Raw genomic sequence first — 20,580 nt, 5'->3', positions numbered from 1 at the left:
CTGTGAATGATCTCATTTTTTTTGAGTGAAATATGAGACAAGGTTGTCAGCTGGGAACATTGGAGTTTATGGGAAGAGTCCTGAGAGATTTGAGAAGGTATGGATGATAGGGATCAATCTTCTGGAGAAACTGATCACTTATATGAATGTAGAAGGGTTAGCTTTATCAAGAAAGGGTCACTTTTTTGATGTGAAATAAGTTTGAATGAGTTGGTGGCAGAAAGTATCTAGGTGATAGTAATATAGGGAGGGAATAAGAAGGAGTTGTCAACAAATGGCTGCAGTCTGATGGAAAAGAGTGAAGATTTAAATGTACAAATAAAGGAGTATTTTGCCTTGGCAAAAAATCCCCAAAACCAAACAACAACAACAACAACAACAACAACAACAACAACAACAACAAAACAACTCTTCAGGTGAAAAGAGCAAAAGTCATGATGGTGGAATGAGGGAATTGTGGGTGAAGTCTCAGTGTTTTTTGTTTTTTTTAAAGAAATATATCAAGTTTCTCAACTGAAAGAGTTGGGGCTGGAGGAGTGCTGAGAAATTTGAGAAGAGATTGAATATTTGGAAAAACTGTAAGTATGTGTAAGTGAGATGATGTATAAAAGGAATGAAATTAGTGAAGGCCCGTTTGAGGTCACATTGTATAAATTTGCAGTGGATTCAGTCAGTATAATTTTCATTTGTTATCTATGTCTCTCCCCCCCTTTTTTTTTTTTAATTTATGCTTTTTAAAAACACAACAATAATCTCCTTTGCTTTTAACAAAATCAGTTAAGTAAAACAATGCTATGATATCAGAAAATGTTGAACATTGTGTTCTTATAGTACTATTTTCTTAGAAGAATGATGTATCTAGCAAATTGGTCCTTGTATTTAATCTGAATTTTGATGTCTTTTATTGTTGTTTTCATTTAGTCAGTTGGTAAGCATTTATTAACTACTTTCTTTGTGCTTCACCATGTTAAACTCTAGGAATACAAATTTCAATTGAGAATATCACCTGAAAAAAAAACTAGATATATACTTTCTTTTCTTCCCTTTGTCTCTTTACTAATTTGCTTCAGGGTTCATTTCAATGACTTCACAAAGAAACCTTTACTGATCTTTCTAGTCTTTAGTATTTCTCATGACATTATTTTCTTCTTTAGTTGGTAAACATTTTCTATTTATTTGCTTTTATGTATGCTTTTTGCCCTCAAGCATAAATAAACTCTTTGAGATATTCCTTGATTTTTGTTTTTGTCCAATAGAGAATGCAGTGCTTAACAGAACAATAAATGTTTGTTGAATGGGTTTGCCTAAATTAAGACTTTTTTATTGATGTACTGTGGATATTAAATTAAAGTTAGTATCAGTGATAAGGCACAAACAATTTCATACATGAACAATTAAAATTAAGGAGAGAATAATGAGCCTCTGAGTCACAGGCTACCTTGACTTTCTAAAAGAAATGAAACTAGAGAAGCCCACCTTTCTCTAGGTTAACTTTTGAGTCAAAATTTGAGTCAAATTCTTTACTCAGAAGTGTGACTCCTGCATATGCAGAAAGGTAAAATTAGATTTATAAAACCCTGATCAGAGCTGAGGAATACCAAGAAAGTTATAGAATGTATTGATAAAGATTGTCTCTATAACTCAAATAAGTAGTATTATTATAAATGATTTTTATTTTATATTTCATTTTAGGTTAATTTTTCCTCCAACAGTCTTTAATTTTCAAGGCTCATAATTATCCTCACAATATAGCAATATAGCAGAAGATAGTATACCAGGAAAACTTAGGAATTCTGAAAATGCAAAATCAATGAAAAATAAAAGAGCAACAGAAATATGCTAAACTATTGAGAATTTGATTTTCAGGCCAGATTTCTGCTTAAATATAATGAAAAGAAAAAGTTACATTTAATGTAAAATTTATATAAAATGCAATTTTATATGCATTCACAATTAAGTGTTGAACAAAACAAACTCTTCAATGTAAGTACTTCATTCTGTATTAATGAAGGGAAAACTCTTTAAAAATGCCAAAGCATTTTTCTTCAAGATGTATTTTAATAGCAATATAGTTGCAGAGAAAATACTATTATGTATGAAGAGAAGCTTTTAAAAGAAAAATTTACTTACCTCATTTGTGCTTCCCTGTGGTAAAGGCAGTTGAAAAGAGAAAAAAAAAAACAACCTATGTATATATTTAGCTTTATTTATAACTGATATTCGTACTTTATAGATTGTCCCAATACTAGCTTTTGGAAAAGGAAAAAAAAAAACCCCAAGATTTTGCTATTTGATTTCATAATTTATCAGCATAATTTAAAGAATTCAGTTATGTATGTAGTATAGACTACAGAATCTAGGAACTTTGAAATTCACATGCAGAAAAAAAGATTGTTACAATTATTGCTGCTCTGTATTGCTGCATGTTCTCTCAAAGATACTGCAAATTAATAACTTTCTAATACACATATAAATATAAATATGAAACGCCTTCTTAATTCTTTTTTAAACTACTATAACTTTGACACGTACTTTTGTCCTGATGTGAAACCAGAGTTATTCAATTATATCCAGTTAAACTGTAGGGGCATTGAATGTATTTATTTTCCTCAGGAAATTCTCAATTCATGTCATTAATTTACTTGGATTATCTCAGTAAACAAGTGAAAAAAATGTAAAAAAACAAAATAGATTAAATGAACAAACTTTATTAATGATATTTTAAGAGAGTGAACTAAATACAAAGAGTTGAAAACTTCTTTGGAATCCTGTGATGCCCTATGTAACTCTTTCATTGTTTTCTAAACCTTCTCATATCTTTCTGTGTTTGGAAATAACAATGTTTTGTAATGGTGGTGTATATATAGTCCTAAAATAGCAAATGATAGCAAAGCCCAGTTATGTGATAGCTTGTATATATATAATAGTATTACCACTGCATTTGATTTAAACTTAGCTAAAGAAAATCCAATTTGTAAGAGTTTCTCATATGCTTTTGATTATTTTGTAATTCTTTAGCAACTACAATATAATTGACTTCTGATTCTAAGGGAGGATTGTGTTATTTAACTCTTAACCATTTATCCCCAGAATATCTTGTAATATCATCTAAGGAGAACCTTAGTGATTTGTTTTGTTTTTTTAGAATATGCCCCCATAGTCTAAATTATTGAGCACAAAGGATTCATCTGGTATCTTTTGATAAATCATTGTGACTTGATTGCCTATTATTTTTCAGTTGCCATTAAGACAACTATTATTAAATCTTATTGACATTTATCTTTTTAGTTTGTTCCAACCAATGAATGCAAAATAATTATCATTTTGTTTTTCAGACAGCTACTTTTTCAGAAATCTGTATTCTTTGCTTTTCTTTTAGTTTTTAAGAATAATTTCTTTATTTATATTGACCATATGGTGAAAGTCTCCATTAAATCATTCAAATATAAGAATCTGATTACTACTGGTTGTTTCTTGAGGATAGTTTCCTTATATAGACTTTGTATGATAATGTATGGGACATTCATTGAAGACATACTTGTTTTCATTTATTTGGAAAATTTTTACCATCTAAAAAATGCTGTTTTTTTTTTTTGTGTTAAGTGAATCCAATTAAACTTGCATAATAAATACATGAAATTACTTTATATAAACTTGGTAATTATAGCAAAAGGAAAAGGAAAAAACAATTGTTTCATCTGTGTCTCTTAAAAAAAATAGAAAAAGTCTGAAATTTTTTGAAGAAATTGTACAAGTTTTTGATTTTCTCTTAATTACCTAAGAATATTTTTTAAAGACTGTGCTTTTATTTAAATAAAAAATGTGTGTATGTGTAAAATAATCTATATTTTCTCTTCCTAATATTTACTCACTCTAGTACCAGATCAAATAAATGTGACATTCTTGTTCAGTAACCAAAAAGTATATGTACTGCTGGATGAACTGACTTATTAATAATCTCAGTGTTCTCATTATAAATAAAAACAGAAGACCAATGGAATTTGCAATGAAATGTAGCACTTCTAACTTAGTTCAGTTCCTGACAATCCAGAATATTTTTTTGTCTCTACCCCAATTTCCCTCTTATTTTGGAAGTACCATGATACGCTCACTACCAATTCCTTTCAGATTCTGACTCTACAGACTTTTTCCACATTGTTTCATGGAGTTCTCATCCCACTGAAACCCTTCTCTCCCACATATGCAGATTTTCAGTTCTCTTTTATATGTTGTTTTCTATTTTAGAATATAAGCTTCTTGAAGGCAGAAGCTATATTTTTTATTTGTAATTATATTCACAACACTTGGCACATAGTGAACACTTTAAATAGAAGGATGGTACACAGGTTCTCCTTAGAGAGGTTAAAAAAAAGTGCTGCAGGAGTTGATTTTACACTGGATCTAAGGAAAACATGAAACCAATTCATGAAACTTAATTTCATGTTACAGTGTTTATAAGCATTTGCAAGAATAACATAAAAAGAATTACAATTTATATAGTAACACTTGTTGAATAGTTAGAGAAATTCTATGATATTTTAAAAATAGATCAAGAAAGTCACTGAGTAGCTTCAAAGAAGAAGAATAAAAGGGGGAAGTGAAAATTATGTTGAAAAAACATGATTTAGGAGTAAGAAACAAGAGTTGTTAGAGGTATTTAGACTCCAGAAACTTCAAAGGTATCCTAAAATCATAGGTAAAGAACTAGAAGGACTCTCAGAATCAGTAAATAAACATTTATTAAGCATTTACTGTGTGCTAAGAACTGCACTAAGCTTTGGGGATACAACAAAAAGATAGGATCTGGCCCTGAGCTTGCAATTTAATAGGGCTCTGGGGAGAATTGCATATGTGTATAATTGAACAATCAAGGATAAATTGGAAATAATCAAAAAAGAGAAGACATTAGAATTAAGAGGAATTGGAGAAGAAAGGGATTTTAGTTGGGATTTGAAGAAAAGTAAGAGATTGGAGATGAGGAAGGAAAACATGTCCTGTAAGGCGGACAGCCAATAAAAATATAGTGAGTCAGGAGACTGGAATGTTTTATTTGAGGAATAAAAAGATCAAAGAATAAGTAATTCATTGAAGAGTTATGGAACATTTTTAAAGAGAAGCAATGATTAAAAAGCCATCATGGCTTTGTCAAGAATATGTTATGCCAGACTTCTCATATTTTCTTTTTTGAACTGGTTACTAAGCTAATAGGGAATGTTTTTACTTAAGTTTTAGCAAAACATTTGAAAAAGTATCTTACCCTATTTTTTTGGAGAAGATAGAGAAATTATCAAGTTGTTAGGAAGTCTCCACTGAAGTGCCCCAAAGATCTGTATTATCTTTTTAAAACACTTTTTGCTAGTGACTTAGAGAAAGATATAGATACCGTATTCATTATGTTTTTTGATGACAAGCTGTGAGGGATGGCTAACACTAGATCATAAGAGAAAAGATCCAAAAAAATCTTGATGGCTAGAATATTAAGCTGAATTTAATAAATTGAATTTTAATAGGGAATAGTAAAGTCCTACTACTTGTGCATTAAAAAAAAATCAGATGGGGGAGCCATGGTTAAGCAGCAGTTTACCTGAAAAAGACCTGTGGAATTTAGTCTTACTGTAACATCTATTCATATGGTATAGCATCTAAAAAAGCAAATGTCATGAAACATATTGAAAGATTTCCAGAAATAAGGTATTGTGTTCAGTTCTAGATGTCATTTCAATGTGGACATTAATAAGCTGAAGAGAGTCAGAAGAGTACGGTGAAGTGCCTGAAGGCCTATGTCCTATAATGAGCTACTGAAAAAACCCTGGGCATGTTTAATTTGGAGAAGAGAAGACTCAGGGGATTGTGGAAACTTCATTTCATTTATCCGAAAAGCTTTTATAGGGAATTTTCAGACCTAATTTTTTTTAACTCTAGATGACAGAAACAAGAGCACAAAGTGGAAGTAATAAAGAGCTAGCTTCTTAAAAATTAGAAAATTTATACTTTCCCAAAGTGTAATTGGCTTCCTCTGGAGGTAGGGAGTTCACTTCACTGAATATGAAAATATGAAAATATGAAAATATGAAAGGGACTTCACTGGAAGTCTTTAAATAGATAATTATTTGTTGAGTATGTTATAGTAGGGATTCTTATTTGGAAAGGAGCTGAATTAGATGGATACTTAGACCCTCTTTTTGCTCTAAAATTCTGTGGTTTTATGAGAAATAGCTGGGGGACACATGCTTGCCAAAGATGTTGATGCTGTTGAGGATGTGTGTCAAATCCAAATGGAAGAATGATTCTGTAAAGAAGCTGAGGTCTTTCTTCCAGATGCTCCTCCAAATGCTCCTATATGCAGATGGCATTATAATGATTTTGTTAAACCCCAGAACACTAAAGAACCTAAAAGAGTTTATCTTATTTCCTCAAAAAAAGTAATCTTCTTAAAGGCAAGTACTATTTTGTTTTTGTCTGTAAATGTTTAGTACTTGACAGTGCCTTTCATATAGATAATGTTTAATAAATACATATTGAATGAATGAATTGGTATCCACAAAGGAAAAAAAATGTGGATGAATAATAGTAACTATTGTCCAGGTTATGATTTGATAAGAGAATTCATAGAGTTGGTCTTTCAGAACATGTGTCTTGAGCAGACACATTAAAAAGAAAGAATTGTGAAGGAGAAACAATGTAAAGGAAATCATCTAAGGAATACATAATTAAAATATATACATAAAATACTTAATTAAAAGAAAGATGATGAATTGGTCAAATGATGGTGAACTTAAGAAGGGCTTCTGAAAAAAGTTGATTAAACATGAATTAAAGATGCATAGAATATCAAATCCCTCATTACTATAAAGTATTGTTTGCCTCACTATATGGTTAATAATAACGTAAATGTTTAAAAACAGAGCTCTAGTATTGTACAATTTATATATATCTGGCCTCTGAGTCAAGAAGACATGGATTCAAATTCTGCTTTTGACATATACTGGCTGAATGTGCCTGATCACATTACTTAATCTTGCAATGCTCCTGTCATTTCTCCAAGATTATTAGTTACAGAACTGTTGTATATCTTTACACTAACAAAATCACATGTCCTGCTCCCTCTCCTATTCCACCCCTACCGCCAAAGAAAATATCACAATAATATGAAACTGATTTCATGTACCAGAATATGGTGTTTATGGTACCAGACTTAACCTCTATAGTCTCTTCCATCTATAAAGGTCTGTGATTTAAAAGAAGTACTTCTGAAAGTCAGGAGGCTCTGGTACTAGTCTTGGTTCTGTCACTAGTTTTGTAACATACATCTTTTAAGTTATCTAGGCATCACAAAATGAGGTTTTAATATACTGATTGCTCAATTCTAATTCTAAAATTCGGAGTCAGTGTTACTCTAAAAAGCTGCAGGAGGCAAGAGGGGATTGTCATGTCATGAATAGACCAATAAGACAAAGACTCAGGTAGTATAGTCCAGCAATATGTGGTAAGTGATTTTACTTCTCTATGTTTTAGTTTCCTCATTTATAAAATGGATCCATCGGTCTCACTGAATCTTCTCACAGTGCTGTAAATTGAACCAGACCTTTGATTTCATTGATATGGGCAATTTAGGGTAGGAAACTTTCTCCACCAATCCACATCTACTCATTTGTAACTTGTAGCCTTAAAGAGCTATCTGAGGAAATGATAGATTACCTGACAACCATGAATGAGGCACAGGCCTTGAACACTGATCTTCCTGACATCAAGTTTAGCTCTCTATTTACTATTCCTCATTGTCTCTTTTATGAAATATAAACAAGTAAAAGAATAGCTCATGGTCAATGTTTTTGGAAACAAATGAGATTAAAATGAGAAAACTAATTTTTAACCAATAATATAAGTTAAATAATCCTACCTGGTCCCACAAGGCAGCAGCCACCTGATCTATTACTGCTCCCAATTCTCGGTATTCCCCAGAATAGCGGATGTATGCCCAGGTACACAGAGTGATAAGAGTCAGTCCCATGATCATGTTGCATAGGCTGGCTATGATGTCCAAACCAATGAATCCAGTCACACCAGCAATGACATAGGTGATAAAGATAACCACAAACAATGTGGCTGGAGTGCGTGCTGCATGGAAGATGTTCTTGCTGTCATTATGTTTGATATATTGTATGTAGAGCTCATCTATTTCATTCTCCAGTTGCTGCAAGTAACGGCGGCTAAACTCCTCCCCACCCATCTTTTTGACCCCACGGAACAACTTTATTGAGTCCTCCTTGAGTTCCAGGTGTTTGTTCTGCAGGTCGGTGGGTGCTAGAAATGGTTTGTCACCCCCACAGATCTACAAAAGGTAGAAAAGGGTTGGGGTTTTTAAAAAATTCAGGACAGAAACATGTACAGAAACCAATATAACTATTCATGAATGATAACTGTCATATATAGGTTGGCTTATAATGTTCACTTTTCACAGGCAAAGTGATCTGATGAAAACTACACCTTCTAATAATCAGATTTTATCAAAAATTCTTACCACTAAAAATAAAAGGACCTTAAATTCTATGCCTCACATAACTAATATGTAATTTGTTGTACACAAGAATAAATATTGAAAAATAATTATGGGATAAGTAAGGCAAGACATTTTAAAATTGTTTTTCTAATAGTGCTGCTAGATCTACTCTGATCAATGAATATGTTTGTACATAATTTGCTCCTTGGATTCTCTACCAAGGAAGATTATTTTCTCCTCTGGCTTACTTGGAGGACTATAGATGAATAAGATGATGCACAATGTACTTAGCACAGTGTCAGATATATAGTAGATACTTAATAAATGTTTATTGACTATCAACTAACAAGGATAAGAAGGAATACCTGAGAGAAATATTTATTGTATTAAAAGTATGTTCAAAACATTGCATTTTTATTCTTACCTCTTCCATTCTTTTGTTATATGTATCCTTGGCATTTGCAACAGCAGCTAAATTGTTAGCCTCGGCTGTGGCCTTTGGACAAAATATAAATATGTAAAATTTATTTCACATTATATATTTTACATGATAAGAACCTTGCCTACAGGAAAATAAACTTAATTTTTTTCTATAGGACATTTTTATTAGTTATTTTTGACCATAATATTAAGCATCAATGAATTCCAATCATGAATGTTAGTATAACATTTAAAGTATCTTAAAACAAGTTTGCATTATTTGGCAACTGAATAATTACCTGCAACATTGATTTGGGATGGGGTAATTCTTCTCCTTGATAGATCTTTATATATGCCTATGAAATGAAATAAAAATGCATATTTAAATAAATGTCATGAAATACTTTCATCTATAACAATTATAAATTATGTTTGTAAGGACTTTTCAACTTTTTTATTGAACAGAATCATAGAATATTAAAGCTGGAAGGGATTTTAGTTGTAATCTCATTTAACTCATACTCCCAAAAGAATGTCCATTACTAAATACCTATCAAAATATCAACTAGCCACTGAGGAGGAATACACTCTCTTTTGAGGGAGCACTACATTTTTAAGGTATTCTAATTATGAGATAATGTATCAGAGGCCAAGCCTTTATTATATTTACCTCTTTGCAACTTCCACTCCAATGCTCTTAATTCTTCCCTGAGGGACCCAGTGGAATAAGCCAATTTTTCTTCTCTGTGAATGTCCTTCACATGCCTAAAGACAGTCATCATGTCTTACCTTCCCCCACTCAAGTCTTCTACTCTCCAGTATAAACATCTCCATTTCTTTCATATGATCCTCATATGCTCTGGACTCAAGGCCCTTTACTACTTGATTACCTTTCTTTTGAATGCTTTCTAGTTTCTTAAAATGTGATATTTAGAACTAGACAAAATACTCCTGATATAGTATGACTAATGGAGAGATAGAGGGACTATCACCTTATTCCTGTAAGCTATGCTCCTTTTTTTGTGCAGTGCAAGATGACTTGAGGATTTTTGTTTGTCATATCACAAAACTGAGTTTGTAGTATTTTTCATACAAATGACTAACCATGACTATCCCATTTTGTACTTGTGAAATTATTTTTGAAGTAATGTACAAGACTTTACATATATCCATATTAAATTACATCTTATTAAATTTGTCCTGACATTTTAGCTCTTCAAGATCTTTTTGGATTCTTGACTGTTTGATAAAGCATGCTATTTTTGCCTTTATCTAAGTAAGCAAAATAATTGATTGTGTCTTGCTAAAGGAATTGGTATTAATAATTTAGTTGTAATTCTAGACTGAAAGGAAGAGGGGGAAAGAAGAGAATTCTAGCTTATAAAAACCTGAGAGCTGTGATTATTATGCAAATGACTTGTATTTGGCTTTTGGCCTAGACTTCCAGAGATAAATATTTGGGAAATATATTGGATAATCCCCACAAATTAGAATTAATATTCTTACTAAAGGACTAAGCCAAAGGCTAAGTTTGGCCAGATGACCCCTGTTCTTCAACCTGGTTGGGGAGTAACATGTTTCAAAGATGACACCCTTAATAAGAATCAAGGTTATTTTTGCTTCAGTCTAGAATTATAGTTGAGATGGAAGTTGGAAGTGGTGGAGAATACAGTTCTCCATGAGGGCTAAGCCCAGGGAATTCAGGGAAATAACATATCAAGTGGAAATGTGGCATCAGTTAGCCCATCTTGCATCAAAGTGACTCATGAGCTGCCTTGCTCCTAAATGTATACCTTTCTAATAGAGTATTTTGTATTTGCCCACTCTTCCCAATCATTGTGTTGTTTGTTGTAGGCCAAGTTTAGTAGTTAGCTAGTTATGTTTGACCATGACCCTACTTGGGGTTTTCTTGGAAAAGATATTGTATAACAAAGACACTATCATTTTCTTCTCTAGCTACATCTTTACAGATGGAACAGATTTGTGACTTGCCCAGAGTCACACAGCGAGTAACTGTCTGAACTCAGATTTGAATTCAGAAAGATGACTTCAAGGCAGGTGCTCTGTTCACTGAGCCTCTTAGCTACCTTGTAGATAGATAGTAGTGGAAATGGGAAGGTTTAAGTTAATCTCCACACATTCACAACCATTGTGAGTGGAATGATTTTGTGGTCCAACTGTGGAGCTTTGGATAAAAATATATTAGGACTTTGGCAAAGAATCTCCTTACTAGTTTAATTTCTTGTTTTTATCATTTTAGACTGTTTTCTACTCTGTGGTGGTGAAGTGAATACAGTACTGGACCTGGAGTCAGAAAGACCAGAGTTTAAATTTGAACTCAAGCACTTATTAGCTATATGATCCTAAGCAAGTTGCTTTATTCCTGCCAGCAAAAAACTGGAGGAGGAAATGACAAACTACTCCAGTATCTTTGCTAAGAAAACCTCATGGACAGTTGGTCATGCACAGTCAGATAGGACTGAATGATTGAACAACATTACTATGAGTGATGAAAAATGATCTAATATAGATCCTTTATTGAAAAAAAAAAGTTTAAGCATATAATAAGCAGCATGCCATTGAATAGAAAATTGACCTCAGAGCCCAAAAGATCTAGATTGAATCAGGATTCAATCAAATGTTTTCTGAAACATATTAGTTGTGTGAACCTGGACAAATCACTTAATGCTACAGGAACTTTCTGTTTCAAGACAATTGCAGATGTGCATTGATAGAGGAATTCTTTACATCAGTGAAATCACACATCGACTACGCTCTTTCATCTCTCTCCCTGCAAGTTTAAAGAAACATCTATGACATAATATACAATGTCTGAGAGTTGTTTAATATATTTCTATTTCATCTACTAGTCATTCTATTCTTAATAGATCAGAGTAAATCTTTTCCTTCATTTCACATCAGTTATCCCCTTCTGGGCAAAAACCATTGGAATGCTTTTTTTTTTTTTTTCCTGTAAGAATTGATAGTATAAACACCTCCTTGTTGTAGTTTGAGGGGGGAGGGAGAGAAAAAGAGGAGGATCCAATATGTGATTTAGTGAATGAGGATCACGGGATCTAAAACTAGAAGATTGTGTATTAGAAAGAACAATGGATTTGGAATTAGAGGATCTGAGATTGAATCCCAATTCTACTGTGACCCTGAGCAAGTGACTTCTTTTTTGTCTCAATTTCCTGATTTTTAAAATGAGGGGTTCAACTGAGTGATTGCTAAGGACCCAATTAACTCTTTTTAAATTAATTTTATTAAATAAGCCAATCCCTTCATTTTTCAAATGAAAATAATCAGACCCAGAGAGAGATAAAGTACCTTGTCCAAGATCACTCAACTAATTAGTAGCAGAACAGAGATTTGAATGAAGTCCTACTTCTGGTTTCTGTATAAAAAGTAGTAGTAGTAAGAAAGAAGAACTTGAACTAAATAAGGAGAGGCAAATTTGGGAAACTGATTTTGGAGAGATTGAGATATGTGAAGACCAGAGACTGAACTTGGGATAAATTCAGAAAAATGTGAAAGATGAAAATTGGTCTATATTTATCTTTCAGTTCCATAAATGAAAACTAAAGGAGAAGGAGCAGAAATAATAAATACGTAATAAATATTTTTCTTTTATATTTATAAATTAAAAAATTATTTATAAATTTCCTTTAATAAAAAAGAATAAAAAAACAACACTAGGAATGTTTCTAAAAAAATTAATTTCACAAATAAGACTTTCTTTGGGAGTCTTTTTCCTTTTTCCTTAACTCTATCTCACTCTCCCCAATTTTTTCTTAATCTCCACAACTCTGCCGCACTCTCCCAAATTCTTTCTTAAATCTCTACAACACAACTCTTGATTCTTCACATTATCAAGAAAACTTATCAACACATCAAATGTATGAAAATGCAAATTCTTTGGAACTGAAGAACAATTACCTTGAAGTATTCCACTAGACCTCGGCAGGTGATTTTATTTCCATTGATTTCTTTAACATCTAGCTTCTCAGGACTAAGTAGCCAAGGGATCAAAATTTTCAGGTTCTTAATGAATTCATCATCTATTTCTACAAGCAAAAGCAAATTCATAATTATTTAAACAAATTCCATGCAGATTTATGCTCTCTAAAATAGCATTGTTACCACTTAATTTTTACTCTCAATTGTTTTCCCTCAAGTAAAGCAACTCTAATGGAATAAGTTAAATAATTCTAATAAACTGCCTTTCCTCAAGGGCAGTGATGTTTGTCTTTATATCTTCAAAATCTCCTTGTATTGGTAAGTGACTAAAAAATATTCATTGAACTGAAATCCCAGCTCCTACATGAAATTCTTTCCAGATTTACTAAAGAATTATCAGCTTCCTCAGTCTAGGATCTGAATTTTTCACAGCTTTGTCTCTTGTTTCCATTCCAATTATATATTCACATCTGCTTGCCATACTTATTATACAATTACCTTTAGCTCACATATTCTAGAAATACATTATTGTCCATTTGTACGAAAACAAATTCTATTTTAAAATTATTTTGTGGATTATGTGCATCCATATTATCAGTATTAGTATCACAATACTATTTTGGAATTCAATGACTTCTTCTTGAAATGATACTATTTCATTAGCAATATCAATGTGTATATGCTATATCACCAAATTGATTAGTTTTCTATAGAAAGCTTTCTAAAAAAATTAACTTTTATATTAGTAAATTAAAATTTATTAACTTTTCTTGTGTTAAGTAAATGTATGTTTTAAAATTTTAATGTAGTCTTCTCATTCATATTCATCATTCTCTTAAATATTTAATAGTGAATAAGCATATAAGTAAGTATACTTTATGAGAAAGCTAACATCCCAACTGAAAGTAATTTTCTCTTTTCCTTTATATTCTTGTCTTGAAGACTTTCTGTTCATCAGTTTATGAAACTATCATGTTAAAATGATGTAAATTCACAAGGTCATCATTAAAGACCTATTCACTAGCCTATTCTGTTGTAACTACTTTTTTTTAATTCATGAAAGGCATGAATAATGATTCTAGTTAATATTTTTACACATTACAATGTTAAAATCTCTTTAAAACTAAAGGAAATCCTACAAAAATAATTTAATTATCCCTACTTTTTGATCAATTAAATTACACTGCAGAAATAGACATTTTAGTTCTGAAAGCTCCCTGTTTAAAAAGATTTTAATACAAACATACTGAAGTTATTACATAAATGCTCAGTATCAGCGTATCTATTCTTACATTAGAGTTTTTGCATTTCATAGTTGCTAGTTAAAATAACAGGATCTTTTCAATTAATATAAAAATGTTCCCAACAACTGTTTTTTTTCTCTCATATGTAAAGTCATCATTTAAAATACTTATACCCTTTGACCCAGAGATCCCAGCGCAAGGGATGTGAGTTTAAGAGCACACAGCCTGCCTGTTAGTGACTAAAGGAGGACAATGGCAGAGACTTTGAAAAGCTTGTCAGAGCATGAAAAACCTGAAACAGCTAACTGAAACAAGGGGCTTGGATTGAAGATGTCAGTTCCAATCACCACTTTAAAAACTAAAAACTGAGGAGAGCTTTGAAATGTTTTTACTCTTCCCAGTTCTGTCCCTGTATTTATTTGTTAACAGAAGTCTCCATATGATTTCAGTGCACTCTATTTAAATCATTTTTTATTTTGCTTTCTTTGTATTTTGCTTCCTATAAATATTTATGATCAATTATAAATGTTTGTATTTCATATCTATATAATTATTTCATTCCAGGAATAGGATATCCAGCATTTAGGGGAACTAAATCTTAGTGTCCAGAGTTTAATTCTTTTCCAGTGAGCTTAAAAGCTATACATGATTTTCATTAATAACCTTTATTTTTAAACTCTTTAAGACAGAAGAGGAAAGGACTCATCTGGGCCATGGGGACATGCTTATTCCTTAGTTCATCATTTTATAGCCTTAGGGTCTTCATTCAAAACTTTAATAATATGGAAGAGTGAAAAATGGGCAGTAGAGGGATGTTTATTGTCTTAGGACCAACTAATGCCTTTAGAATAAAGTGAGATTTTGGTTACTTTTGTTCCAGTGATACCTGGAAGTTGTACTTATAGAGGGATGATACTGGTAACAAAGAATCCTGATGTCTATCAAAGTTAGTATGAGAAAGATGGTGGAGAGAAGTCTAGGAGTTGCCTGAGCTCTCTCTAGTTTCCCTCTGAAAAAATGTTAAATCAAGCCTCTAAATAGTTTCTGGAGTGACAGAACCCACAAAAATTAAGAATGAAACAATTTTCCAGCTTAAGATATTTTGTAAGGACTTCAAGACTTCAGGAAAGATCTGTGTTACTTGGATAAAAAGGGAGCATAGCCTAGCATAGACTCTGTGGATAATCTAATGGGAAGCCTCCAGCAGCAGAAGTCTCTTGTCCTTACTCAGCAAGCTAGTGGCTTAGCAGGTTAGTAATCTCCAATCTAAGTGCAGAAGGTAAATTGTGAGCCACCACATCCCAGGGCAAGAAGTAGGAGTAGGCCAAGCCAACCTAGTCTAGTGGGAAAACCAGTAATGTCTTCCACCCTATGGAAGAAAGCCCTATTCCTTAGGAAAATAAGCTTGAGACAGTCTCCCCTGTGCTTCAGGAGCGAAGTTCAACTTTAAAGAATAATCAAAAAAGCAAGAAGAGCCCTATCATAGAAAGCTGCAATGGTAAGAGAGAAGAAAACAGAAACCCAGAATGGCAATGGCAAAATGCTTACATGTGAAGTCTCAAAGTGGAATATGAATTGGGCTCAAGCAAAGTCAGTATGAGAAAAAAGATCCTTGAATTTAGAGTAAAAATAATAATCATATCTTCTAGTTGCTTCAAGGTCTTTTGAATGATTTTTAAAGTGTTTCTAGAAATTATTTTAGAATAATTGTTCCAAAATGCTCATTGTTTCAGAAGAATTCCATGTAGTACAATGCAAATAGACCATAGCAATAAGAAAACAAATATGTGAATAGAGTGGTTTAGTTTGATTTCTAGATTTCCAAGGAAAAAAATTAAGAAAAAGTTCTTTTTAGTGAAAAGTAGCTAGAGCATTACTATCTATGTGACTATGGCAAAGCAATCTGTTTGCCTGTTTTCTCTTGTGCAAAATGGGGATAATAATAGCACTCCCAGGGTTGTTATGAAGATAATGTAAGATAATATGGAGTGCTTGTCATAGTACCTCATACCTATGTAGTAAGTACTATGTAATATTAGTTATTATTATTATTACTATTTTACACTTTCAATTACAACATAAACAGATGTTATACCTGGTTACTAGGATATAGTAACCAATCTAGTATAGTACAGTAAATTATGTTTTTTTTTGGAGATTTATGAATCTTAAATTTAGAACATTACATTATAATGCCTCTATCAAAGAATAGTTCATTTAGAGATGTTACCCAAGAAAAATCTTCCTGTACTGTTTTCAATAATTTGGCTTTTTGGTATTTGTTTGAAGAAGTTTACATTAGTTACAGAATGTTTTTCTGTGTGCATCAACAATTAGCCAATTTATGTAACATTTCCTTGACAAGTATCAAGTTTCTCTTTTTGATGAAAATGAACCACCATATTAAACATTTTTTCTCAAATGAGTTTGGATGCAAAACAAAGATTATTAATTAATTGTAAGTAGAATATCATTCAGTCTTGTATCTCTGGTGACCATACAACTTCAATAAAACTTGGTTGCAGATTTGCATAAATAAAGACTCTAGCAATGGGTCACAGATTTACTGATATTCTCCAGTCTCTTACTTTACAGTCTACTTACCTTTGAAGGAACTCAACTGCAGTGAAAATAAGTAGCAATAAAACTAAGAAGGTTGCCTTATAGGTAGAAATTATAATTTAATCTATAAACATGTTTATATTACTACAGACCTTTGAGTTTTCCATTAAAATTTGGATTGGTGGCAACTTTTAGGCCAGGATGAGGTAGTAGAAAACAAGATATATTGGTGAAACAGGAATGGATATGTTTTCGTACATTCTGCAGTTCTTCATGCTGGTTCCCTGAGACCTGAAATAAACCATTTTGATATTTAACTGAGGGTGAAAATGTAGAACACAATTTAAAATTTAATCTACGTTATTAACAATTTCTGCATCACTTTTTGAATTCAAGACAATCAACAAAACAAAAACTCAAATCCTGATACGATGAAAATTTAGATTTGACTCTTTATGAACCAATTTTAGTTGGGGCTGGCACATCCATTGCATTTAACTGTGCCTTTTGTATCAGTTCATATAAGTCTTCCCAAGTTTTCTAAAACTATGCTGATTGTCATTTCTTATAGCATAATAGTATTCCATCATAATTATATACCACTGTGTCTTTAATTGTTACAATCAACTATGGGAGAGAATTGGTAATAAGAATTTGGTGATATCTTGCATCTGGAACTTGGTAGTCTGATTGCTATGGCACTAATCTGGTAATTTTAGGTAGAATTATAAATTTTATTGTATTGGCCCAGCCTATAGATTAATAATTAATATTTCTTCAGTTGTTTATATCTGTTAATTTGTGTGAAAAGCATTTTGGAGTTGTGTTCATATGATCCTTGAGTTAGTCCTAGCAGGTAGACTCCCAAATATTTTATCTGCAGTAATTTCATTTTATTTATTTTTATTTTTCAATAGTATTTTATTTTTTCAAATATATACATAGTTTTCAACATTCATTTTTGTAAAACTTTGTGTTCTAATTTTTTTTCCTTTCTTCCCTTACCTGACTCCCCCTGCCCAAGATAGTGAGCAATAGATTAAATAAGTGTAATCCTTTTAAACATATTTCCATATTTGTCATGGTGTGCAAGAAAAATCAGACCAAAAGGGTGAAAAAAACCATGAGAAAGAAAACAAATAAACAATCACAAAAAATTAAAATACTATGCTTTGATCCATAATTAGTCTCCACAGTTCTCTCTCTGGAGTTGCCTTGGATAACTGCATTGTTGAGAACAATCAAGTCCATCACAGTTGATCATCACATAATCTTGTTACTGTGTACAATATTTTTCTGGCTCTGCTCACTTCACTCAGTATTAGTTCATGTAAATCTTTCCAAGCTTTTCTGAAATCAGTCTCTTCATCATTTCTTACAGAACAATAATATTCCATTATCTTTTCAGTTTCTGGTTCCTTGCCACTACAAAAAGAGCTGCTATAAACATTTTTGCATGGATGGGTTCTTTCCCCTTTTTTATCTTTGTGATGAAGATTCAGTGGTGAGTACTGAATCAAAGGGTATATACATAGTTTGACAGACCTTTGGGCATAGATCCACATTGCTCTCCAGAATGGCTGAATGTACCAACAATATATTAGTGTCCCAGTTTCCCCATTCCCTCCAACATTCATCATTATCTTTTCCTGTCATTTTAATCAATCTGAGAGATGTGAGTTAGTACCTCAGAATTGTCTTAATTTGTATTTCTCTAAACAATGATGATTTAGATAATTTTTTCTTATGATTTGAAATGGCTTTAATTTCTTCATTTGAAAATTGTTCATATCCTTTGACCATTTATCAGCTGAGGAATGACTTATATTCTTATAAATTTGAATCAGTTATCTATATATTTTAGATACAAGGTCTTTATTATTGTCTGTAAAAAATTTTTTCTCATCTTTCTGCTTCCCTTCTAATTTTGGTTTCCCTTAATTGTTTTGCCTCAGTTTCCCTGGTTGCAACTCCTTTTCTGCCCATTAGAACTGAGATAATTAGGGCTGTGGAGATCTGACATTCCAGAAGATAAGACTCCAGATGTCCTATTTCAGATACCTATTTGGCGTTGTTTATAACTCTAAGTTTCAGACTTCCTGGCTCTAAGCTGGATACCTCCTTAACTCCCAGTTTGTAAGAATTTATGGTTCTACCCCGCAACCTGTCAGATCTGCATTGATGGCCCCTGTCTGGAGATTCCCAGTCACCAGAGTTTGGACTCCACCCCCTGCCTTTGTTTAACCACCTGAGCTAAGAGCTATAAATATGTCACTGAGAACTCACATTGCTGATGGATGCTTTGGACATCTGCCCTGGAGGCATCATGCCCCCAGCACAATCTCTCCCTCTCAGAAATCCAAATAAAATATTAAAAACTCTCTAATCTCTATCTTGCCTCAGTTTCACCAGCATTATCTTACAAGTATCATGTAGGAATGGAAACAGTTTAATCTTATTGAGTCCCTTATGATTTCTCTTATCTGTTGACATTTTTATTTTTTTAATTAAAAATATTAATTTATGGAATAATAGTATAATAAAAAGATATTTGGATCTACCAACCATTATTTGTAATGGGGCTAAGCTTCTAGATTATTGAATTTATTAATTCAACAAGGATGTCCACTATCATCAATATTATTGTTCTATTGTGAATGCTAGTAATTGCAATAAAAGAAAAAAAAGAAATAGAAGGAATCAGAATAAGGAAAGAGGTAATAAAACTATCTTATTTTGCAGATGATATGATAATATATATGGATATTGGATTTGGATATTAAAGTTAGTTAAAACAATAATTTTAGCAAAGTAGCAAGATACAAAGTAAATCCACATAAATCATTACCATTTTTTTTTATCACCAACAAAACCCCCAAAATAATTGATATATCTTATTTAAATAATTCTACACAGTATTAAACATCTTGGAATAGACCTGCCAAAACAAACCCAGGAAGTATATTATAAATTATAAATAAGTTATAAATGTATAAATTATAATTATAAAAAAACTTTTTATACAAATAAAATCAGATTTAAATAATTGGAAATTTTAGAGACGTTTTTTAATCAACTTAAGAAAAAATATGTTGTACCTATAATTTTCAATTTTTTTTTTACTGAAATAAGTTCTTTACCAAAAAAAAAAGCTTCCTTTGCATTTATTAATATAATCATGTTTTTTTTTAACTTTTAGTATGGACATAATATGTTAATAGTGCTTGGCCATAATATATAATATTTGCAATATATTATAATATTTTATCTAATATTTTATTTAGAATTTTTGCATCCATATTCATTAATGAAATTAATCTACAATTTTCTTTCTCTCTTTTTACTTTTCTTGGCTTAAGTATCAGTTTGCTTTTCCTTGTTTACATTTTTATGCTTCTGTTGAGTCTTGTATTTGAAAGTCAAATTTTCTATTCAGCTGTTTTTTTTTTTTTAATCAGGAATTCTAGAAAGTCCTCCAGTTCATTGAATATTAATTTTTCTCCCCTAAAATATTCAGTTTTGCTGGGAGGTAATGCTTGATTATAATCTTAGATCCTTTGCCCTCTGGAATGTCACATTTATTCTGTTTATAGCTTGTTTTATATATATTTGTTTGCATGTTTTTCTCCCCCATTAGAAAACTTCTTAAGGGCAGGGGCTGTCTTTTGCCTCTTTTTTGTTTCCCTAGCCCTTAATACAGTACCTGGTATGTAGTAAACACTTAATAAATATTTATTGATTGATTATAGGAGAATAGGTACACTAGTGCACTGTTGGTAGACTTGTGAATTGATTCAATTACTCTGGAAAACAATTTGTAACCAGAAAATCCACTATTAGAACTTTAGTGATCCAAAGTAATTAAATTTTAAATCTCCACTCAACTGTCAAATT

The 20,580-nt window shown here is 31.8% G+C and overlaps 1 protein-coding gene across 3 annotated transcripts in view; it reads right to left on the bottom strand.

Moving 5' to 3' along the window:
- Nucleotides 1–20,580, bottom strand: part of ATL1 (atlastin GTPase 1) — a 103,363-nt gene that overhangs the window by 8,312 nt on the left and 74,471 nt on the right. For 2 of the 3 annotated variants that reach the window (XM_031952922.1, XM_031952920.1), the window contains 6 exons: nt 16,839–16,977; nt 12,860–12,987; nt 9,220–9,276; nt 8,925–8,996; nt 7,901–8,332; nt 2,131–2,145 (listed from right to left, as the gene is read on the bottom strand). In XM_031952922.1, coding sequence (XP_031808782.1) covers nt 2,131–2,145; nt 7,901–8,332; nt 8,925–8,996; nt 9,220–9,276; nt 12,860–12,987; nt 16,839–16,977 — 843 coding nt within the window. The remainder of the gene's footprint in view (nt 1–2,130; nt 2,146–7,900; nt 8,333–8,924; nt 8,997–9,219; nt 9,277–12,859; nt 12,988–16,838; nt 16,978–20,580) is intronic. The other variant, XM_023503230.2, reaches the window with a different exon arrangement.

The sequence above is a fragment of the Sarcophilus harrisii genome, chromosome 2, assembly GCF_902635505.1.
Source record: "Sarcophilus harrisii chromosome 2, mSarHar1.11, whole genome shotgun sequence".
NCBI classification, from domain to species: Eukaryota; Metazoa; Chordata; class Mammalia; order Dasyuromorphia; family Dasyuridae; genus Sarcophilus; species Sarcophilus harrisii.
Note: the sequence above shows the minus strand (reverse complement) of the source record. Positions and strands in the feature narration are given on the sequence as shown.